Below are 22,680 nucleotides of genomic sequence, written 5' to 3'. Positions count from 1 at the left end.
GAAAATGCAAGAAACATTTAACAAGGACCTAGAAGAACTAAAGATGAAACAAGCAATGATGAACAACACAATAAATGAAATGAAAAATACTCTAGATGGGATCAGTAGCAGAATAACTGAGGCAGAAGAACGGATAAGTGACCTGGAGGATAAAATAGTGGCAATAACTACTGCAGAGCAGAATAAAGAAAAAAGAATGAAAAGAACTCAGGACAGTCTCACAGACCGCTGGGACAACATTAAACGCACCAACATTCGAATTATAGGGGTTCCAGAAGGAGAAGAGAAGAAAGGGACTGAGAAGATATTTGAAGAGATTATAGTTGAAAACTTCCCTAATATGGGAAAGGAAATAGTGAATCAAGTTCAGGAAGCACAGAGAGTCCCATACAGGAAAAATCCAAGGAGAAATGCGCCAAGACACATATTAATCAAACTGTCAAGAATTAAATACAAAGAAAACATATTAAAAGCAGCAAGGGAAAAACAACAAATAACACACAAGGGAATCCCCATAAGGTTAACAGCTGATCTTTCAGCAGAAACTCTGCAAGCCAGAAGGGACTGGCAGGACATATTTAAAGTGATGAAGGAGAAAAACCTGCAACCAAGATTACTCTACCCAGCAAGGATCTCATTCAGATTTGATGGAGAAATTAAAGCCTTTACAGACAAGAAAAAGCTGAGACAGTTCAGCACCACCAAACCAGCTCTACAACAACTGCTAAAGGAACTTCTCTAGGCAAGAAGCACAAGAGAAGGAAAAGACCTACAATAATGAACCCAAAACAATTAAGAAAATGGAAATAGGAACATACATATTGATAATTCCCTTAAATTTAAATGGACTAAATGCTCCCACCAAAAGACACAGATTGGCTGAATGGATACAAAAACAAGACCCTTATATATGCTGTCTACAAGAGACCCACTTCAGACCTAGAGACACATACAGACTGAAAGTAAGGGGATGGAAAAAGATATTTCATGCAAATGGAAACCAAAAGAAAGCTGGAGTTGCAATTCTCATATCAGACAAAATAGACTTTAAAATAAAGACTATTAGAAGAGACAAAGAAGGACACTACATAATGATCAAGGGATCGATCCAAGAAGAAGATATAACAATTGTAAATATTTATGCACCCAACATAGGAGCACCTCAATACATAAGGCAAATACTAACAGCCATAAAAGGGGAAATCGACAGTAACACATTCATAGTAGGGGACTTTAACACCCCACTTTCACCCATGGACAGATCATCCAAAATGAAAATAAATAAGGAAACACAAGCTTTAAATGACTCATTAAACAAGATGGACTTAATTGATATTTATAGGACGTTCCATCCAAAAAGAACAGAATACACATTTTTCACAAGTGCTCATGGAACATTCTCCAGGATAGATCATATCTTGGGTCAAAAGTCAAGCCTTGGTAAATTTAAGAAAACTGAAATTGTTTCAAGTATCTTTTCCAACCACAACGCCATGCGACTAGATATCAATTACAGGAAAAGATCTGTAAAATATACAAACACATGGAGGCTAAACAATACACTGCTTAATAATGAAGTGATCACTGAAGAAATCAAAAAGGAAATAAAAAATACATAGAAACAAATGACAATGGAGACATAATGACCCAAAATCTATGGGATGCAGCAAAAGCAGTTCTAAGAGGGAAGTTTATAGCAATACGATCCTACCTTAAGAAACAGGAAACATCTCGAATAAACAACCTAACCTTGCACCTAAAGCAATTAGAGAGAGAAGAACAAAAAAAACCCCAAAGTTAGCAGAAGGAAAGAAATCATAAAAAATCAGAACAGAAATAAATGAAAAAGAAATGAAGGAAACGATAGCAAAGATCAATAAAACTAAAAGCTGGTTCTTTGAGAAGATAAACAAAATTGATAAACCATTAGGCAGACTCATCAAGAAAAAAAGGGAGAAGACTCAAATCAATAGAATTAGAAATGAAAAAGGAGAAGTAACAACTGACACTGCAGAAATACAAAAGATCATGAGAGATTACTACAAGCAACTCTATGCCAATAAAATGGACAACCTGGAAGAAATGGACAACTTCTTAGTAATGCACAACCTGCCAAGACTGAATCAGGAAGAAATAGAAAATATGAACAGACCAATCACAAGCACTGAAATTGAAACTGTGATTAAAAGTCTTCCAACAAACAAAAGCCCAGGACCAGATGGCTTCACAGGCGAATTCTTTCAAACATTTAGAGAAGAGCTAACAATTATCCTTCTCAAACTCTTCCAAAATATAGCAGAGGGAGGAACACTCCCAAACTCATTCTACGAAGCAACCATCACCTTGATACCAAAACCAGACAAGGCTGTCACAAAGAAAGAAAACTACAGGCCAATATCACTGATGAACATAGATGCAAAAATCCTCAACAAAATACTAGCAAACAGAATCCAACAGCACATTAAAAGGATCATACACCATGATCAAGTGGGGTTTATCACAGGAATGCAAGGATTCTTCAATATATGCAAATCAATCAATGTGATAAACCATATTAACAAATTGAAGGAGAAAAACCATATGATCATCTCAATAGATGCAGAGAAAGCTTTCAACAAAATTCAACACCCGTTTATGATAAAAACCCTGCAGAAAGTAGGCATAGAGGGAACTTTCCTCAACATAATAAAGGCCATATATGACAAACCCACAGCCAACATCGTCCTCAATGGTGAAAAACTGAAAGCATTTCCACTAAGATCAGGAACAAGACAAGGTTGCCCACTCTCACCACTCTTATTCAATGTAGTTTTGGAAGTTTTAGCCACAGCAATCAGAGAAGAAAAGGAAATAAAAGGAATCCAAATCAGAAAAGAAGAAGTAAAGCTGTCACTGTTTGCAGATGACATGATACTATACATAGAGAATCCTAAAGATGCTACCAGAAAACTACAAGAGCTAATCAATGAATTTGGTAAAGTAGCAGGATACAAAATTAATGCACAGAAATCTCTGGCATTCCTATACACTAATAATAAAAAATCTGAAAGTGAAATCAAGAAAACACTCCCATTTATCACTGCAACAAAAAGAATAAAATATCTGGGAATAAATCTACCTAAGGAGACAAAAGACCTGTATGCAGAAAATTATAAGTCACTGGTGGAAGAAATTAAAGATGATACAAATAGATGGAGAGATATACCATGTTCTTGGATTGGAAGAATCAACATTGTGAAAATGACTCTACTACCCAAAGCAATCTACAGATTCAATGCAATCCCTATCAAACTACCACTGGCATTTTTCACAGAACTAGAACAAAAAATTTCACAATTTGTATGGAAACACAAAAGACCCCGAATATCCAAAGCAATCTTGAGAATGAAAAACGGAGCTGGAGGAATCAGGCTCCCTGACTTCAGACTATACTACAAAGCTATAGTAATCAAGACAGTATGGTACTGGCACAAAAACAGAAAGATAGATCAATGGAACAGGATAGAAAGCCCAGAGATAAACCCACATATGGTCACCTTATCTTTGATAAAGGAGACAGGAATGTACAGTGGAGAAAGGACAGTCTCTTCAATAAGTGGTGCTGGGAAAACTGGACAGGTACATGAAAAAGTATGAGATTAGATCACTCCCTAACACCATACACAAAAAAAAGCTCAAAATGGATTAAACACCTAAATGTAAGGCCAGAAACTATCAAACTCTTAGAGGAAAACATACGCAGAACACTCTATGACATAAATCACAGCAAGATCCTTTTTGACCCACCTCCTAGAGAAATGGAAATAAAAACAAAAATAAACAAATGGGACCTAATGAAACTTCAAAGCTTTTGCACATCAAAGGAAACCATAAACAAGACCAAAAGACAGCCCTCAGAATGGGAGAAAATATTTGCAAATGAAGCAACTGACAAAGGATTAATTTCCAAAATTTACAAGCAGCTCATGCAGCTCAATAACAAAAAAACAAACAACCCAATCCAAAAATGGGCAGAAGACCTCAACTGACATTTCTCCAAAGAAGATATACAGACTGCCAACAAACACATGAAGGAATGCTCAACTTCATTAATCATTAGTGAAATGCAAATCAAAACTACAATGAGATATCATCTCACACCAGTCAGAATGGCCATCATCAAAAAATCTAGGGCTTCCCTGGTGGCGCAGTGGTTGAGGGTCCGCCTGCCGATGCAGGGGACACAGGTTTGTGCCCCAGTCTGGGGGGATCCTGCATGCCGCGGAGCGGCTGGGCCCGTGAGCCATGGCTGCTGAGCCTGCGCGTCTGGAGCCTGTGCTCCGCAACGAGAGAGGCCACAACAGTGAGAGGCCCGCGTAGAGAAAAAAAAAAAATCTAGAAACAATAAATGCTGGAGAGGGTGTGGAGAAAAGGGAACACTCTTGCACCGTTGGTGGGAATGTATATTGATACAGCCACTGTGGAGAACAGTATGGAAGTTCCTTAAAAATCTACAAAGAGAGCTACCATATGACCCAGCAATCCCACTACTGGGCATATACCCTGAGAAAACCATAATTCAAAAAGAGTCACGTAGCAAAATGTTCATTGCAGCTCTATTTACAATAGCCTGGAGATGGAAACAACCTAAGTGTCCATCATCGGATGAATGGATAAAGAAGATGTGGCACATATATACAATGGAATATTACTCAGCCATGAAAAGAAACAAAATTGAGCTATTTGTAATGAGGTGGATAGACCTAGAGTCTGTCATACAGAGTGAAGTAAGTCAGAAAGAGAAAGACAAATACCGTATGCTAACACATATATATGGAATTTAAGAAAAATAAATGTCATGAAGAACCTGGGGGTAAGACAGGAATAAGGACACAGACCTACTAGAGAATGGACTTGAGGATATGGGGAGGGGGAAGGGTAAGCTGTGACAAAACGAGAGAGAGGCATGGACATATATACACTACCAAACAAGGTAGATAGCTAGTGGGAAGCAGCTGCATAGCACAGGGAGATCAGCTAGGTGCTTTGCGACCGCCTGGAGGGGTGGGATAGGGAGGGTGGGAGGGAGGGAGACGCAAGAGGGAAGAGATATGGGAACATATGTATATGTATAACTGATTCACTTTGTTATAAAGCAGAAACTAACACACCATTGTAAAGCAATTATACTCCAATAAAGATGTAAAAAAAAAGAAGACAGTAAATCTGACAAATTTGTAGATTTTTTACAGCTTCCAAACAGGTGTCTAATGCCAGTTGAGTGAAATCTGCAACCAGCCCCAAATGACTAAAACTGCATTCCACCTTAGGCTGATGACAGAATGTGTGTTGCCAGCAATGGAGGGAACCAGTTGCAGTGTTTCCCATAACTTGAGCCCAAATGTCTCAATTAAGGGATGCTTAGCTGTGCTTAACTGGTGCAGTTATCACCAGTGCCCTATAAACCCTCCAATACACAGTGATGGCGCTTATTAGCAGCATTGCCATAGCTTATGTTTGCTCATGTTCCATTAGAAAACTTCATCCCACATTAAAGTGCAATGCAATAGTATGTTTGCCAGCACGGAAAGGCCACCTAATTGTGCAAAAGCAGAGATGTGGGGATTGTTTCAGTAATTCATCCAGGCAGGGCTGACACTGCATTATCTGGGAGGCTCTTTGTTCTTTTCTGCCTAATTTCCAAACTCCTACAGGCTCCCCAGCCTTCAGGACCAGCTCCTACTCCCATTTCCCACCCGGATCCACTATGGGAAGAACCTGATCAGCTTCTATTTGTAAATTTAATTTCAAGCAGCCAGACGCTGCCTTCTGGCACCCTGGGATGTTGTTGCTTATGAATAGCTCTAGATGAAATGCGAGATGCTCTCGAGAAAGTGGCTGTGAACTCCTGGTGGAGAAAGGGAGTTGTTGGGAGATGAATGGCATCTGCATATAGAACAAGCTGTATGCAGTGTGCCTACTGGTACCTCTTCTTTAAGGATGCCAGATGCAGCTGTCAGTACCTAGCATCACTGAGAGCTCCCCATTTTGCAGAGGAGGGAACTGAAGCTCAGATGGGTTGACTCACTTGTCCAAGGTCACTGACACAGAAATAGGATTAGCACACAGGTATGTCTGACGCTAAAGGCCTTCACTCCTCCTTAATCACCTGCCTCGGGATTTCTCAGCCTCAGCATCATTGGCATTTGTTGCAGCTGTCTTGTGCATGGCAGGACACTTAGCAGCATCCCTGGCCTTGATCCACTAGATGCCAGGGCCCCTCTCCAGTTGTGACAACCAAAAATGTCTCCAGACATTGCCAAATGTCCCCTTGGGGTCAAAATCACCTTCAGTTGAAAACCACTGTTCTACCTCATGTCATATAAATGTGTTGGTTGTGTGTGTGTGTGTGTGTGGGTGTGGGTGTGTGTGTGTCTTTTTGCTTAACTGTGTTTTCTAATTTTCTTTCTACCAACATACAAGTATTTCTTTTGTTTATATCTCATTACAGTTCAGAGCAGTTTACACACACTATTTAATGTAATCCTTACCAACCAACCTATGGGGTAGATACTGATACATCCACTTCATGGATGAAGATACTGAGGATAAGAGTCAAAGTGACCTGTCTACGCCAAGCAGCTAGCGAGGTGCTGGAACTCATGTCTTGCAGGTGCAAGATGTATATTTCACTGCATGGCTCAGGCACAGCCAAACGTGGTAGAAGGCTTGACTCCCAGCTTCAAGGAGCTTAGAATGTAACTAGGAGGGAAGCTTGCTGCTCACAGCACCACCCATGAGCTAGCAGCTGGAGAAAGATGAGTGTAAAGACGGCTGAGGACTGGGGTGGGGAGGTGACTCCAGCCTTTTGTTGGAATGCATCCATAAATAAATTGAAAAGGACTGAAGGTAAAGGGAGAAAAGAGAAATGCATTAAAATGCTCAAAGAGCAGAATCACAAAACTTACACCTGTCAAGTCTGAGACGAAAGCCCCAAGTGATGCAGAGAGAACCCCACTGCAGGCTTCTTGTCAGTCCGGCCCCACTGCTGGGCTACCGTGGGATGAGCAATGCCACCCACAACGAATGACTTCCCCTGAGCCCAGTCTCTTCTCGGATGTCCGTCCTCCACATCTGCATCTCCCAGATCTAAAAAGTCTAATGGGCAGGCCACAGAGGAAGCGTCAAGACAGGCATAAAAGCGCTCCAGAGCAGTCTGAATTCCTAAGAGCAGAAGGCCAGGAAAGATGCAAATAATGTTTATGGAGCAGCAGGGGATCCTAGGAGGTGGCTCATATACACAACCCTGTGAGGTGGGTCAGTATCACCTCCATTTAATAAATGAGTCTCAGAGAAGCCAAACTTTGCGGAGGTCACGGCGCAAATAAATGTAGAAGCCAGCTGGGTATAAATCTTGGCCTGTCACCACCGTACCCTCCTGTCTCACGGGAAAACACTGTGAGAGGAGGTGACCTACCTGTTCTGCTAGACAAATGACGAGAAACATCAGTGCACAAAATACCCTGGGATGCCTCGAGAACACATTTTCCTGGAGACTGGAATTCACGTCAGGCTGACCTAGCTTGTTCTCTGCTTCCAAGCCAGACAGTGTGGGGTCATCCTCCACCCCCTTCCTTTTTTCAGACTCGCACTCTACAATCCCTATAAACCCACCCTTAATTCCAAGTACCGCACTGTCCCATAACATCATACAAACCCACGCCATCTTCTCTCTTCATTATTCTAGCTCAGGTTACCTCCGTCTCTAGCCTGGCCTGGCAGACACCAGTCTGGCCCCTACCTTAACGCATTTTCCACGCTGCAGCCAGACCACGCCAAAATTCTCTGCTTAAACAACTTCATTAGAAGGACATCTACCAAACACCTACAGCCAACATCACACTTAATGGTGAAAGACTGAGTATTTTAAGATTAAGAACAAGGTAAGGATGTCCACCCTCACCATTTCTATTCAATATTATATTGAATATTGAGTATAGTCAATATTCTATCTGCTGCAATTAAGCATAAATAAATAAATGGCATCAAGATTGAAACAGGGGCTTCCCTGGTGGCACAGTGGCTGAGAGTCCGCCTGCCGATGCAGGGGACACGGGTTCATGCCCCGGTCTGGGAAGATCCCACAGGCCGCAGAGCGGCTGGGCCCGTGAGCCATGGCCACTGAGCCTGTGCATCCAGAGCCTGTGCTCCGCAACGGGAGAGGCCGCAACAGTGAGAGGCCCGCATACCGCAAAAAAAAAAAAAAAGATTGAAAAAGAACAAAAACTTTTTTTATTCCCAGATATTTTTAAAAAACTATCAACTATTAATAAGAAGCTCAGCCAGGTCATGGGATACAAGAATCAATATACAAATATCAATTGTATTTCTACATATTAGCAGTGAATCATCCAAAAATAAAATATAATGAAAAATAATTCTATTCATGACAGCAAATCAAAAAAGAACAAAAATCTTAAGAGAGATTTCCAGTTCAAGACGGAGAGCCAAGGCAACATGTTATACTCTCCTTCAACCTGACCTCCCAAGTTGTCATGGAAATAGTCTGAGGTATATAAAAAGAGAGACTATATATATCCATGTGGGAAACTAGGAAAAAGAGACAGACACCTACATGCTACAAACACTAAGGAATTTCTACAAAGATGCAGTGCTGGTGAGACCTGACTAAGAAAAAGGTTCACTAGACAGGATGCTGACAGAGAAATATAGCTTAAAATGTGTTCTCAAGAAGTAACTTTAACCACTAGCAGAATAAAAATCAGAGACGAGGTAAAGAACACTTGTGCTTAAAGATGGAGAAACGGAAATCATAGTAAGGAAGCTTAAAAACAGAACGTATTAAATATTATACAGGAACAAATACATCAGTTATCACCAAAAATTGTGAGTGAATTAAAGCTTTCTGTTAAAGAGTAAAAACTCTCATGAAATATTTAAAAACAAAACTCTAAAAGAGACATAGAAAACAATGACATAGAAACATTAAAAATAGAGAAATTAGCAAAGATGGGTGATAAACGCAAACCTAAAAGATAATAAAAGTGGTAAAACTAGTATCAAAGTAGAATTTAAGGCAAAAAAGGGGGATAAATATAACTTTTACATTGGAAGAATTATAATTCACTCTGAAGATCTGATGTTTACAAATACTGACATGCTGAAGAAATAACATCAACATATGTAAAGTAAAAACTTAGAAATAAAGGGAGAAAATGATAAAAATAATAGTGAAAACAATAAGTTGCTTATCCTTGACAAAAATCACTTAGACAATAAATAAGAAATGAGAAAAATTAAACAATACTAATAACATGAATTTGTTCACCCTTCCACCACAGAATACATGTTCTTTTCAAATACTCAGAACGTTCACCAAAAATGATCTCATACTGAGAAAAAAAGGCAACAACTTCCCCAAAATAGAAATCAGAATCTGAACATAATGCTGTACAACTAGATAATAACTTCTTACGTATAAAAAAATACTACTTGGAAATTTTGAGGGAAAAAACCCTAGAGTCAAGGAAGGAACAAAACTGCAGTTAGAATTATTTATTCTAAAAATAACGGCTATCATCAAAATGTATGCAATATGGTCAAGGCTGCACTTAGGGGAAAATGCCTCAATGATTTTAACATCCAACAAGAGGTAATGAAACTAATTCAGTTCATGAAAACAGCAAAAGAACACCACCCGCCCAAGGTAAGTGGGAGGGAAGAATGAATAAAGATAAAAGCAGAAGTCAACAAGTCAGGTAATAGGAAAGGGATAAAACTGATAGCCCTAGAGTTGGGACTCTTAAAAGACCAATAAAATAGGCAAGCTTCTGGCAAGACTAAGTAAGTAAAAAGAAAGAAAATGCAAATGCGCGGGAGCAGATACATGAAAGCGGACGTGATCCCAGATAGCGTGGAGGTAGAAATGCTGTATGGGAAAACTATATAATTCTGAAATGAACCAAAATGGGCACATCAGGCAGATGACGGGCACGAGGAGCCCGAGCAGGGATGACCTTGTGGAGGTGCAAAACCCAGGAGCCTTCTCCTCAAACACGGCTGGTTGGCCAGAGTGGGCTGTGCCCTGGCTGGGAATACATCCAGGGACCCCCTGCCAGGACCACCTCCTTAGGTCCCAGAACTCCCACCCTTCCCGGCCGGAGCCATCCCACCTCCGGGGGTCTTCCACACCGCACTCTCAGAACCAGAGAACTCAAATGGCAGAAGATAGAGCTTTGACCACACGTGCGTGGACCCTGCCTAAAGAGAAAAAAGAGCTGGAAGAACTTCAGGACGCAGAATAGGCCTCCAGTCATCTGCACCCCGACTAACCGCCCCACTGGCCTGATCTGACTTTCTGTCTTTCAACATCCCTCAAGGGTCTGCGCCGGTGCCCCACCGATGGGGTCACTGGAGCTCGACATCTGATGGTGGCCTCGTCCAGCCTCCTGGTTTTAAGCACTAACCAGTCCTAGTCTCCCAGCTTCACATCTCTAGCCCCGATGTCCTTGAACTCTAAACTCACATATTCAAGTCCAGGCCTGCCCCCTTCCCAATGAGCATGTCACGTCCCTGAAGACAGCAGCTTTGTTTTGCTCACTGCTGCGTCCCCAGCACCCAGGCCAGTGTCTGGAACATACTAGGTGCTCATGAAATATTTGTGGGATGAGTAAGTGAAGAGCACTCCAGTCCCTCCACCCAAGTTTCACTGAACACCTACTGTGTGCCAATCCCTGTGCAATGTCAAGGGCAGATGGACAAGCCTGGTCTTGTCTAAGAGGAACCACTAGTCAGGGGAGCCCCAGATGCCCATCCCAGCTGCAGACATGGCAGCTCACCTCTGCACTGCCCTGAGAGGGCAGGGAGCAAGCAACAAGAGGGCTGGCTCAGTCCTGGGAATGTTGTCTGTGACTCTGATCCAAGAGCATCTTAAACAAAGCCTTGAGGACCCCGGGGTCCCCAGGGCTTGGCTGGTAAGCCATGAACCCTTTGTCTCCCTGGGAGCTCAAAGCGTTATCTTGCAGGACCAGGACAAGTCTTGCAATGGAGGCACGGCAGGCCACCAGGTCAACAAAACCTGGACAGCTATGACCCTGGGGCCTTGATCTTTGCCCCCCCAAAGTCTGCTCTTCCTGCAGAGGTGGGAGCCTTCCTCCCTGTCTCCCTCCTTGATGTGAACTCTCCCCTTGGGAGGTAGCTCAGAAGCACGGGAAAGCAATCTTGTCCTCTCCATTGTTCCCTCTTCTATCGAGTGCGCTGCGGTTTAAAAAGTAGAAACTTCCCTAAATTCTCAATTCTGTACCCACAGCCAAAGCCACGCAAATGCAAGGCAAAATCCAACAAAGTATTGATGGTTTTCAAGTCGGGGATGTAAGACATAGTTGCTACTAGCCTTCAGTTCATATCTGCTGGGTCCAAGGGATATATTTCTGTGTGTGCAAAGAATATACACCAACAGGTGTGCACACATACACACATATGCATGCGAAATCAGTTGTAATAGAAAGACTTGAATTGCTCCGTGTGTTTTTTATCTAGTCTTCCCAATTGTCCTACAAAACCTCCTGTCTGCTGGGAACTTCTAAGCAGGAGAAAGGAATTGGGAAACGTAAAGAAAGCAGAGGAGTTCAGGGCAGACCTCATAAAAACAGAGGTCTTTCTTGATGACAATTCACCCTGCCTGGTTCTTCCTCTCAGCAAGCTTGGCTCAGGCCCAGCTGTTGGCCACGGGGAGGAGGGGGTGATACCTGGTTCGCAGGTTCTCTGGCTGGGGTGGCCCATCAAACACCGACAGGACGTCAAAGTCCTCCTCCAGGGCGAAGGACTGGAACACAAGCTGGATCCGATGCTGGTCCTCCACTGTGATGGTCCACGTGCAGTTGGCGTAATTGGGGTAGCCATACGGGAACCCTGGGCTCTCAACGGTGCCATTGGGACCCTGCAGTTGGAACGTGCAGTTCTGGCCTGGGAGAGAGAAAGGGGGCTGTTCAGTACGGCCAGAAGAACTCTGAGAATCTCCCAGAGAGATGGGAGCAGTGTGTTAGAGGCTCATGAACCCCCTCTTCCAAGTGTTTCCTCTGGACCAGCCCATGCTCAGTGCAGAGGGAAGGAAGGTGGGTGACTGATACACTGAGTGCCAGCTTGCTTGTGCCGTGAGCTGTCCAGATGATAAAATGGGCATCGTTGTACTCAAGCCTTAGAACAACGCTTGAGGTAGGAAACAATGCTCAGAGTTTGAACTAAAAGGCGAGCAGACCAGGTGGAACTTCCTCTTTACAACATTAAATGCCAGACTGATGATTTCAAATTTTCTCCATTTTCCACGGCCTCCTGACCCTCCAGCCTCCTCTTCTCAGCCCCAGCCCCCTCTTCCCATCTCCATAGAGAATAAATGCCATCAGTGGGGATTCCGTTGTCTTCCCAATTCCAAATCTGTCTAGCCTGCCCCACACGGTCTTCCTTCCTGTTGCAGATCAACTAGCCCTCCTGCAATCTAAACATATCCCTTCTATGTGCCCTTTGGATCCCATCCTTGCCTAATCTTCAAGAACCTTATATACGTTTCTCTCTTATATACGTTCCAAGTGTTCAATCATTTCCTCTCCACTGGAACTTTCCCATTTTAAATGTGTTCAAGACTCTCCTTAAAAAACCAACTCCCCATTCCACTTCTCTTCTCCCTCCAGCCTCGTCTCTCTTTTCCCCTTCTCAGCCAAAGTGTTAGAAAACACAACCTGTCTGTCCTTTCTGTCTCTATTTCCTTACCCCCAGCCCGTCAGTTCTGCCTCCTGGTCCTGTCAATCCACCCAAACAGGTCTAAGGTCACCGATGGGTCCAGTGGATACTGTTCAGTCCTCATTTTAACAGACCTCTCAGCTGCCTCTAACACTGTTGCCTCCCTTCTGGAATCACCCCTCCCAGGCCAGGGCATCTCAGACTACACTGCACATGAGCAGCACCTGGGGACCTGGCTGACCTTTAGATTCTGATGTACAGCACCTGGGAGGGGCCAGAGAGCCTGCTTGTTTACCTGGTGCCCTGCAGATGCAATGATGCTTTGAGCAGCCTGGTCCCCGGCTTCCTCCCATACCGCTCACGCTCCATCCTTCCTCCCATGGCTCTTTCTCTGGCTCCTCTCCAGGCTCAGTGTTGGGGCCTCTCCTCCTCTCCGTCTGGTCTAGAGGACCTCCCCTTGTGCACGGATGACTCACAACTTCACAGTCCAGGCCAGACCTCTCTCTGAGCTCCAGACCTGACACCTCCTTCGGGATGTTCAGGCTCGTGATGTCCTCCACCTACCCTTTCCTGACACCTTCCTCTCCTTCACAACCCCATGGACAACCGATCACCCTGTCTCTGTCTCTACTTCCCTTGACCCCACAGCATCTCTCCCCCAGACTGCCATAAAAACTACCTCCTAACTGGTCAACTGCGTTTACGCTGGTCCTTGCCAACACTACAGCTGGGGGTGTCTTTTCAAAACAGAAATCTGATCAGGTGACCTCCCCTTTCCTCCACCGACATCAAACCTCCCATAGCTCATCATTGCTCTTCAGTAAGGAAAAATCACTTGTAGACCTATGAGGGTCTCTGTATGGTTTGGCCCTTAGTGACCTCTTACCCTTGTGTCCACTAGCTTTCCAGCCAAACCCCACCCTTCTAAAGGACTTGAACAGACATTTTTCCAAAGAACATATATAAAAGGCCAACAGGTACATGAAAAGATGCTCAACATCGCTAGTCATTACGGAAATGCCAATTAAAAACACAATGAGATATAACCTCATGCCTGTTAGAATGGCCATCATCAAAAAGACAAGAGATAACAAATGCTGGCAGGGATGTAGAGAAAATGGAGCTCTTGTGCACTGCTGGTGGGATCGTAAATTGGTGCAGCCACCGCTGAAAACAGTATGGAGGCTCCTCAAAAAACTAAGAATAGAACTATCACATGATCCAGCCATTCCACTTCTGGGAATACACTCAAATGTAACAAAAACACTAACTCGAAAAGATATCTGCACCTCCACATTCATAGAAGCATTACTTACAATAAACAAGACATGGAAACAACCTAAGTGTGCATCGATAGATGAATGGATAAATTAGTTGTGAGATACATACACACACACACACAAATATTATTCAGCCATAAAAAAAAAAAGGAAATCTTACCATTTGCAACACCACGAATGGACCTCGAAGGCATTATGCTAAGTGAAATAAGTCAGAGAAAAAAAGATAAATAACTGTATGATATCACTTATATGTGGAACCTGAACAAACAAACAAAAAAAACCAAAAAAAACAAACTCATAGAAAAACAGATCAGACTTGTAGTTATCAGAGGCGGGGGGTGGGGAAGGGGAATTGGAGGAAGGTGGTCAAAAGGTACAAAATTCCACTTGTAAAATAAATAAGTACTAGTGATGTAACACACAACATGACGACTATCGCTAACACTGCTGTGTGATATCCAGGTAAGTTGTTCGGAGAGTAGCTCCTAAGAGTTCTCATCACAAAGAGAACATTGGTTCCTTTCTTCTTTTCTTTTTATTGTTTTTATATGAGATAATGGTTGTTAGCTGAGCCTATTGTGGTAATCATTTCACAATGTACATAAATCAAACCATCATGCTGTATGTCTTAAATTTACACGATGATATGTGTCACAGATGTATATCTGTCAGAAAAAAACACCCCGCCCTTCTCAGTCCTTTGTACTGGCCACACCCTCACTGCACAGCCACAGGGCCTTTGGGTGTGCTGTTCTCTCTTCCAGATGTCTAGTCAACTGTCTCTCCTTGACTAGTTCAAACCCCCTGTTATATGCTCTCATGATACATCACCTCTCCTTGGTAGCACTTATCACAGAAGCAAATGTCCATGCTTCCATGTGATTAATTCATGAGTATCTGTTTTCTTGCCAGGCTGTAAGCTCCATGAGAAGAAAGACCATACTTGAGTTTTCCCGTCTTTGAATCCATAGCCCAAGCTCAGTACCAGACACATGGTAAGTTCTCATTAATTTAATATAGTGCTTGTATTCAGTGAGTGTTTGGCTAGACACTCCTCTGAGAACTTCACATATATTAATTTGCTTAATCCTCACAACAGCCCTAGAAGGTGGATACTATTCGTATCACCTCCATTTTACAGATGAAGAACTAAGGCAAAGAGAAATTGAGGAAGGGGTCCAAGCCACCCCGTTACTCAGAGATGGGATTCAAAAGTAAGCAGTCCACTTCAGATCCACCTTAACTATGATGCTGATAAACTGACTCAACACTAATTTTTTTAAAGCCCACTTTAGGGATTAACTGACAAGGACAGTTAATCTCTAAAATGACTTTAATATTGAAAAATCTCTTTTAACAGAAAAGAGGGATAACACAAAGTATCCCATTTAAAGAGGAAAAAAAAGCTAAGGTCTTATGAATAAATGCTAAATGGGCATTTAATAAAATTAGACATGTAACCCTGATTAAAATAAGCATTTGGAAGTAGGAGAAAGAATATTTCCTTAGCATGATAGAGCATCCATTTTAAAACAATAACTTACATCCTACTTACGGTGAAATGCCTGATTAAGATCAGGAATGAGATAGAAATGCTACTATCACCTCTGAGATTTCATGCTTTATTGGAAGAGCTAATCCATGTGATGCAAGAAAAAGAAAGGAGAAAGGAGCAAGCAGAATTATGGCTTGCAAATGATATAGTAATATACCCAGAAAACCCAGGAGAATCAATTAGGATGCTATTAGAACTAATAAATTTCAGTAAAGTAGCCAAACACAAAATCAATGACATTTTCCATATGCAAGTGACAGATAAAAATATAAAGAAAAAAGGTCTTATTTATGATAACTACAAAATGCGTATAATAAGTGGAAAGAAACTTAATAAGAAACAGGCAGTCACTGTATAAAAATAACATTTAGAGAAGGATAAAATATTTGAGTAATTGGAGAGACATATGTAATCTTGAGTGGAAGACTAACTTCTGAAAGGTTAATTTGGAATATTAACCTTTTGAAAAGTTAATTTATAAGCTTAGTGCAATTCTGATCAAAAGCCCAATAACCTGTTTTAAATTTAGTAAAAGCGTGCCTAAGTTTAACTGGAAGAAATAGACAGTCGCAGACAATGGATATTTTTTGAAAAGGTAGAAACTGTAGTATTCTCATTCTACAAGATACTAAACAGAATCACCGAATGATGCTTTGAAAATAGTGTGGAGGTGGCCCAAGGGTGGACAGGCAGAACATGACACAGTATTACAGCAATAGCTTTAAACAGACGTAAAAATTAAAATATATATAAGCATTAAAAATCAGTGAGAAAAGAAAAACATTTTGCAAGGTCAACTAATTAACTGTGTGAGAAAAGAATTAAGTTATCTTGTCAATTCACACCATATACTAAACTAAGTTTTTTTAAAAAGTCAAAAAATAGAAGAACATATACACAAATAATTATCTGACTGTGATTTTCTGAATGTAAAAGCTGTGGGAGAGGGCTTCCCTGGTGGCGCAGTGGTTGAGAGTCCGCCTGCCGATGCGGGGGACACGGGTTCGTACCCCGGTCCGGGAAGATCCCACATGCCGCGGAGCGGCTGGGCCCGTGAGCCATGGCCGCTGAGCCTGCGCTTCCAGAGCCTGTGCTCCGCAACGGGAGAGGCCACAACAGTGAGAGGCCTGCGTACCGCAAAAAAAAAAAAAAAAGCTGTGGAAGATACTACAAGACTGATAGTTTATACAGAAAGTATGTGTAGGTCAAAAATAGAAACAAAATCAAAAGGCACACAAAATGGTTAGGTAGAAAAGTCTCAATAAAACAGTTAATACAGAAAGAGCTATTAGTAACCAGTAGGAAAACAACAAGCACTATAATTAAAAAGCTGGACAGGGTCTTGAATAAGTTAGTTCCTAAAGGAAGACATAAATGGCTCAGAACCCAGAAAAAATATTCAACTACAGTAGTAATGAAATAAAGCTCCTATCTCCACAACTTTTAAAGGAGCCCCCTGGTTCATGTTCCTGAACTTCACCCCACTGGCACTGGCACCAGATCTACTCACCTCATGTCTCTGAAATCTGTCTGGTGATGTCATTGCACTATGTCATTCACTCACTCATTCATTCATTCCTCTAGGTTAGACCCTGTGATGGGCCTTGGGGCCTGGATCATAGACCCAGACATAAGCAAATACTTCCACATGGCAATACTGTGCTACAGGGCTGCACAGAATGATCCCGGAGTATAGACCCAACAGGGGTCACACCTTGAGGACCACCCTCATTCGTGTCCTGGTCAACCACTGATACCAACATTCACCACCATCCCCAGCACCCCATCTGTTGTGTGGGTCTCTGCAGTCTCTGATTCAGAACCTGGGTATGAACAGCCTTTGCTGCGGAGAAAGAAATCAGGGGGGCTCTAAACAGAGACCCTGGGAACACTTTCCGTGTACAGGGACAAGAAAGGTGACAGAGTAGGAGGCAGGAAGGCAGGCATAACGGTGGGAGGAGAACCAGAGTGCAGTTGCATACAGAAGAAGGTGACTCAGGGCATTGAGCACCACAGGGAGGCTAAGGTGAGGGTCTGGGATGAGGTCACTCGGTTTGATGTCTAAATGGTCCCTCTGGAGGTAAGGATGCTGAGAGTGGGAGCTCTGTCCTGGTTCCTGTTGCATCCCCAGTGCCGAGAATTCAATAAGTACTTGCAGAATGGATGCATGAACTTCAGCAAAGACAGGTGGCAGGTGACACGGTGGACAGAGGCCAGACTGTAAATAAGTAAAGGCAAGATTGGCTGGTGAGAAGGGAGAGGCCATTATATTTTAAACAATAATGTATATATCTTCCTCCTTGCAGAAAATTTGGAAAATATAGGCAAGAATTAAAAAAAGAGGAAACACTACAATCTCGCCTTCCTCTCAGAGGCAACCGATGTTAATATTTTCTTTATTTTCTAGATTTTTCCATGCATATTTCACATCGTTGAGATAATATTATATATATAATTTTGTGGGCTCTTTTTTCAGTCAATTATTCTTCAGTTTTAAGTTGTAAAAGGTAATGTTACTTGTAATATACATGGCTATGCATACATGCAACACAAAGATGTATAAGGACAAACGGGTCGCCAATCTCTCTCCCTTCTACCCACTCCAAAGCTACCAAAGTTAACCGGCAGGTAACTCTCTCCTCTCCAACCTTCTCATCTCTCATGCAAACAAAGACACATTCCGGGAGAATTTTTATTCTTTTTTTTAAAAAATGAAATCGTAGTTGCACTCACTTCTCTGCAACCTGCTTTCTCATTTAACACTACATCGGGGACACCTTCCAGGTCAGTAGAGCCATATCTAACTGATTTTTTATATAAATGTGTAATATTCCACAGCCTGGATGTATCTCAATGTATTCAACCACTCCCCTGCTGACGGCCGTTCAGGTCATTTCTCGGTTTTCTTTTGCAACAATTCAGGAAACGTGACAACGTGAGCCCTCCCGCCCCAAGATACTGAACTCATAAACAGCATTTTAAATGGACGTGCCGCGCTCTAGTATATGGTTATACTAGAATTTACTCAACCATTCTCCTTCTGTCAAGCACTTAAATTGTTTCTGCATATTTTTTTCTGTTATAAGTAAGACCTGGACTCTTAGTAAAGTCTGGTGACAGCATGCTGGTCAGTGCGGTGGAAAATGCTTTTCCATGGTCAGAGTCCCAGACCAAGTGTTCACTTAAGTGGTAACTGCATCCAGCTTTGGTTTCTGGGGGGCGGGGGGTGCTGTCCATAGGAGGCTGGCTGATCTCTGTGGCAGGCGCTGTTGGAGAGGGTTAGACAGGGCTGGAACCCCGACTCATTTGGAAGTCTCCCGGGAATCAAACGTTGGTTAGTGAGTTGAGAAAGTTATAACCCAGTATGGAGGTTCCTTAAAAAACTACAAATAGAATTACCATATGATCCAGCAATCCCACTACTGGGCATATACCCGGAGAAAACCATAATTCAAAAAGACACATGCACCCCAATGTTCATTGCAGCACTATTTACAATAGCCAGGTCATGGAAGCAACCTAAATGCCCATCGACAGATGCATGGATAAAGAAGATGCCCTCAATAATTTTAATTCCTCCCTTGAGGAACTATCTGATGAAATTCTGGTCTCATTTTCCACTGTGGTGTTTATTTTTTCTCACTGAGTTACATCTTTATATCTTCTATGCATCACGTGTGCTACATATACATTCGTAGTCATTTTGGCCTTTTAATTTTATGATGACATACAAAGGTATCTAAATTTTATGTTCTTAAATATTCCATGAGTTCTTACTATTTTTCTTATTAATTTGTGCTAACTCTTTAGAGAATCAGGATTTTACTCTTTTGTCATATTTGCTGAAAAGGTTGCTTTTCACCTGTTGTGTTCTTTTTGTTTCATTTAGTTTTTTCATGTAGAGTGAAATGTTTGGTTTTTACAGGCAGCCATCTTTACCTGTCTTTTTCTTGGTAATATTTTTTTTCCTTTATGGACGTTTAGAAAGATTTCTCTCTGGCTTCTCATCCTACTCAACACAGCAGTCGAAGTCCTTGCCACATCTCAGAAGCCCTACTTGAACGGACACCTCGCTGCCCCTGACCTTCTCTCCTGTCGTTCATCCCTTCATACCTGTGATGGGCCATGATACCTAAGCCCATCCCATGCCCGCCTTGGGACCCTGCACTTGCTCGACCTCCAGCCCAGAAAGCTCTTCCCCAAGAGCTGTGTGACCCGATCCCTCACTTCCTTCAGCCTGAGTCAAGTAACATCACCTCACAGCCCACCCTAAATGAAATCCAAGCCTCCCTCCTCTCACGTCAGCCCTCCAGGTTCCTGCTTTATTTTTTCCACAGCACTGAGCATCCTCTGACATCTATTTTCTTGTTTATTTTCAGTGCCCCCCTACCCCGATACAATGCCATCTCCATAAGAGCAGGGGAGCTATTTTGTTTCTACTCTCTCTCCAGCTCCCAGACCTGTACCTGGCACACAGCAGACGCTCCCACAAGAGTTGTTGGTTGAATGAATGATTCATGCATATTCATTGCCTACCCAGCTCTCTGTGCTTGGAATGCGCTCTCTCTATTTCCCTCATCCAGCTGACTCCAGGCACACTAAGACTCGTTACCTCCTCCAGGTAGCCCTCTTGGAACCCTCGAGATAAATGGCAAGTACTCTTCCTTTGTTTGCTCATCCTTAGCGAATGAATTAGCGAACCAGTGAATATCACTGCTTTCACCAATGGTGACATAATGATATGTTTATGTGGCTTCTCTAGCCATAGACTCCTTGAGATTTCATTCAGAGTTTTATCTCTAGCACCTAGCTCAATACTTGCCCATAGTAGTCACTCCACAGATATTTTTGGAATGAATGGATGAGTGAAATGAATTAATCTTTTTATAATACCCAGAAGACACCTACCAACCTATCATTTGTGTATGTATGGCGTATTCTGAAGGTGGCTTCGTGAAAGGGTTAAAAGCTTGGGTTTTGGAAACAAAAAGCCTTCGGTTCAAATTTCAGTTTTGCCACTTAATACTTTGTGGGCAATTTATGTAAACTCTTTCAACTCTCATTTCAACATCTTTAAAATTAATAACCACTTCTAGGATGGTTGTACAGATTAATGTGATAATATCTTCTAAATTGCTAAATACTCAGTATAGTACCTGACACACTATAAGTAATCAATAAATACCAGCTAATCTTTCAGTAAAGGTTTGTACTTTTCTTTATATAGGTCTCAGTCACATCTTGTTAAGGTTATTCCTAGACATTTTATGCCCTTTTTCTTGCTCTAGTGAATGACATTTTTTCCCATTATTTTTTTTCTAGCTGGTTATTACTGATATACAGAAAACGTATTGATTTTTATATATTCATCTGGCATCCAACTGGGTCTCTGAACTCTTATTAATTCTAAAGATTTCTCAGTTGATTCCCTTGGGTGTTTTAGGTATACAATCATGTCTACAAATAATGATAATTTTGAGGAGATAACTCTTTTGAGAAGTTTGGCAGGAAAATTCAATTCAATTCTGCAAATACTTATTGACTGATATGGTCGGTTTTGAACAAATTTTGTTGGAGAAGCCTGTGGGACATCCAGACAGAGATGGCCAGAAAGCAATTAGGGCCGTAGACTGGAATGCGGGAGTGCAATCTGGGTTGGAGAGATGGATTTGTGGAAACCGTGCAATTAATGAGAGTGCCCTAAGAGGAAACACAGAGGAGTGTGGTAGATGTCAGGTAAGCCATGCCCACTAGACATCTCACCTGCACACAGGGAGCCCACTGTACATCTCACTTCTACAATGGGACTCTGGCTTATCTCTGTGTCTGCCTTCTGCAGGGGCACCTTGTCTGGACAGGTGGGAGAAGCAGGGGCCAAACAGTATCTTTGGCCTCTGCAGTCACTTTAGTTGTGAACCAGAAGCCAGGGTCATACAGATGCAGGCACTGGGCCTCATCTTAGCCCCTCTTCCCTGCACATCATGCTGGTCACACCAAATAGCTCATCGTCTACAAACACCCCACGATCTTCCAGGCCGTACAATGCTTGGCCCATTGCCTGGAATGCCTTTCCCTTACCTTCTCGACCTAGGAAACCTTACTCACTGTTCCAGATTCAGTTCATACAGCACCTCCTCTGAGGAGCCTCCCCTCGTTTCCTGGGCAGTGACTAAGTTTTCTCTCTCTCTTTCTCCCTCTCTCTCTCTGTCACTGCAACAGCCATCCACCAAATGCCATGCCTCTTCCCTCCCAATCTATCCCTTTCAAAAAAACAAACATACAAACAAAAATTGGCCTGCCATTCTTGCTTAAAAATCCTTCAATGGCTCCTGTGGGAAAAGCGCACAGTCCTAAACGTGGCACACAAGACGCCCCCTTGAGCCACCCACTGCTCCTCTCCCAGGCTTTGCTTCTTGCCACTCTTTGCCTTAAGTGACACTCCAGCCCAAGCCAGGCTCTCTCTGTTTGGTTCCTTTGATGCTCTGTGCTCTTTTGCTCCCTCTGTCTTCAAACTTGCTATTCCCTCTGATTGAAGCATCCTTTCTTCATCCTCTGATCTTGCCAACTCCTATTCATCTCTTAGGTCTCAACTGAAACTTCAGCACCTCCAGGAGACCTTACTGACCACTGCACTAAGGTGTACTCCCCTCACCCCAACGTACACCCAAGCACACACCTCGCTGCGTGTCCCCACAGAGCCCTGCACCTCTGTCGTCACTCACGGCACACATCATGGCATCACTTACTGTCTGTGTTCCCTGGGAGACGTGGATCCTGTCACATTCGCACTGACCTGCAGCACCCAGCACGTTGCTTGGACAACAGGTGCCCCGTAGAGATCTGCATAATGGCTGCACCTTGCACGCAACTCTACTGGGTCACACATCCTACTGAACTGCAGACCCAGAGCTCCTCCAGGGTCGTACTCCTCCCTGTAACCTTAGTGCCCAGTGCCTGGTATATGTTGTAGATGTGCACTCAGTGTTGGATGAGAGAATTATCACAGGTATTTCTAATGAAGACATGCATTGATTTTTTTTTCCCTAGAAGTCTTAACAATCCGAGAAATTTCCATTAATGTGTCCAGGGTTTCTCAACTCGGCGCTA

At 42.7% G+C, this 22,680-nt stretch overlaps 1 protein-coding gene across 1 annotated transcript in view; it reads right to left on the bottom strand.

Annotated features, from left to right (window-relative positions):
- The window catches only part of LOC149750792 (CUB and sushi domain-containing protein 2-like), a gene marked incomplete at its 5' end in the record, with an annotated part of 54,284 nt that extends 42,253 nt beyond the window's left edge, over positions 1 to 12,031 (bottom strand). Inside the window, one exon of the mRNA XM_089913866.1 lies at positions 11,748 to 12,031. Coding sequence (XP_089769992.1) covers positions 11,748 to 12,031 — 284 coding nt within the window. The remainder of the gene's footprint in view (positions 1 to 11,747) is intronic.
- Positions 12,032 to 22,680: the final 10,649 nt, after the last annotated feature.

This window comes from Delphinapterus leucas, chromosome 1 (assembly GCF_059928025.1).
Source record: "Delphinapterus leucas isolate spDelLeu-1000000601 "Yukka" chromosome 1, BTC_Dleu_Yukka2, whole genome shotgun sequence".
NCBI lineage: Eukaryota > Metazoa > Chordata > Mammalia > Artiodactyla > Monodontidae > Delphinapterus > Delphinapterus leucas.
The sequence above is the reverse complement of the archived record's forward strand: the minus strand, read 5'-3'. Positions and strand labels throughout refer to the sequence as shown.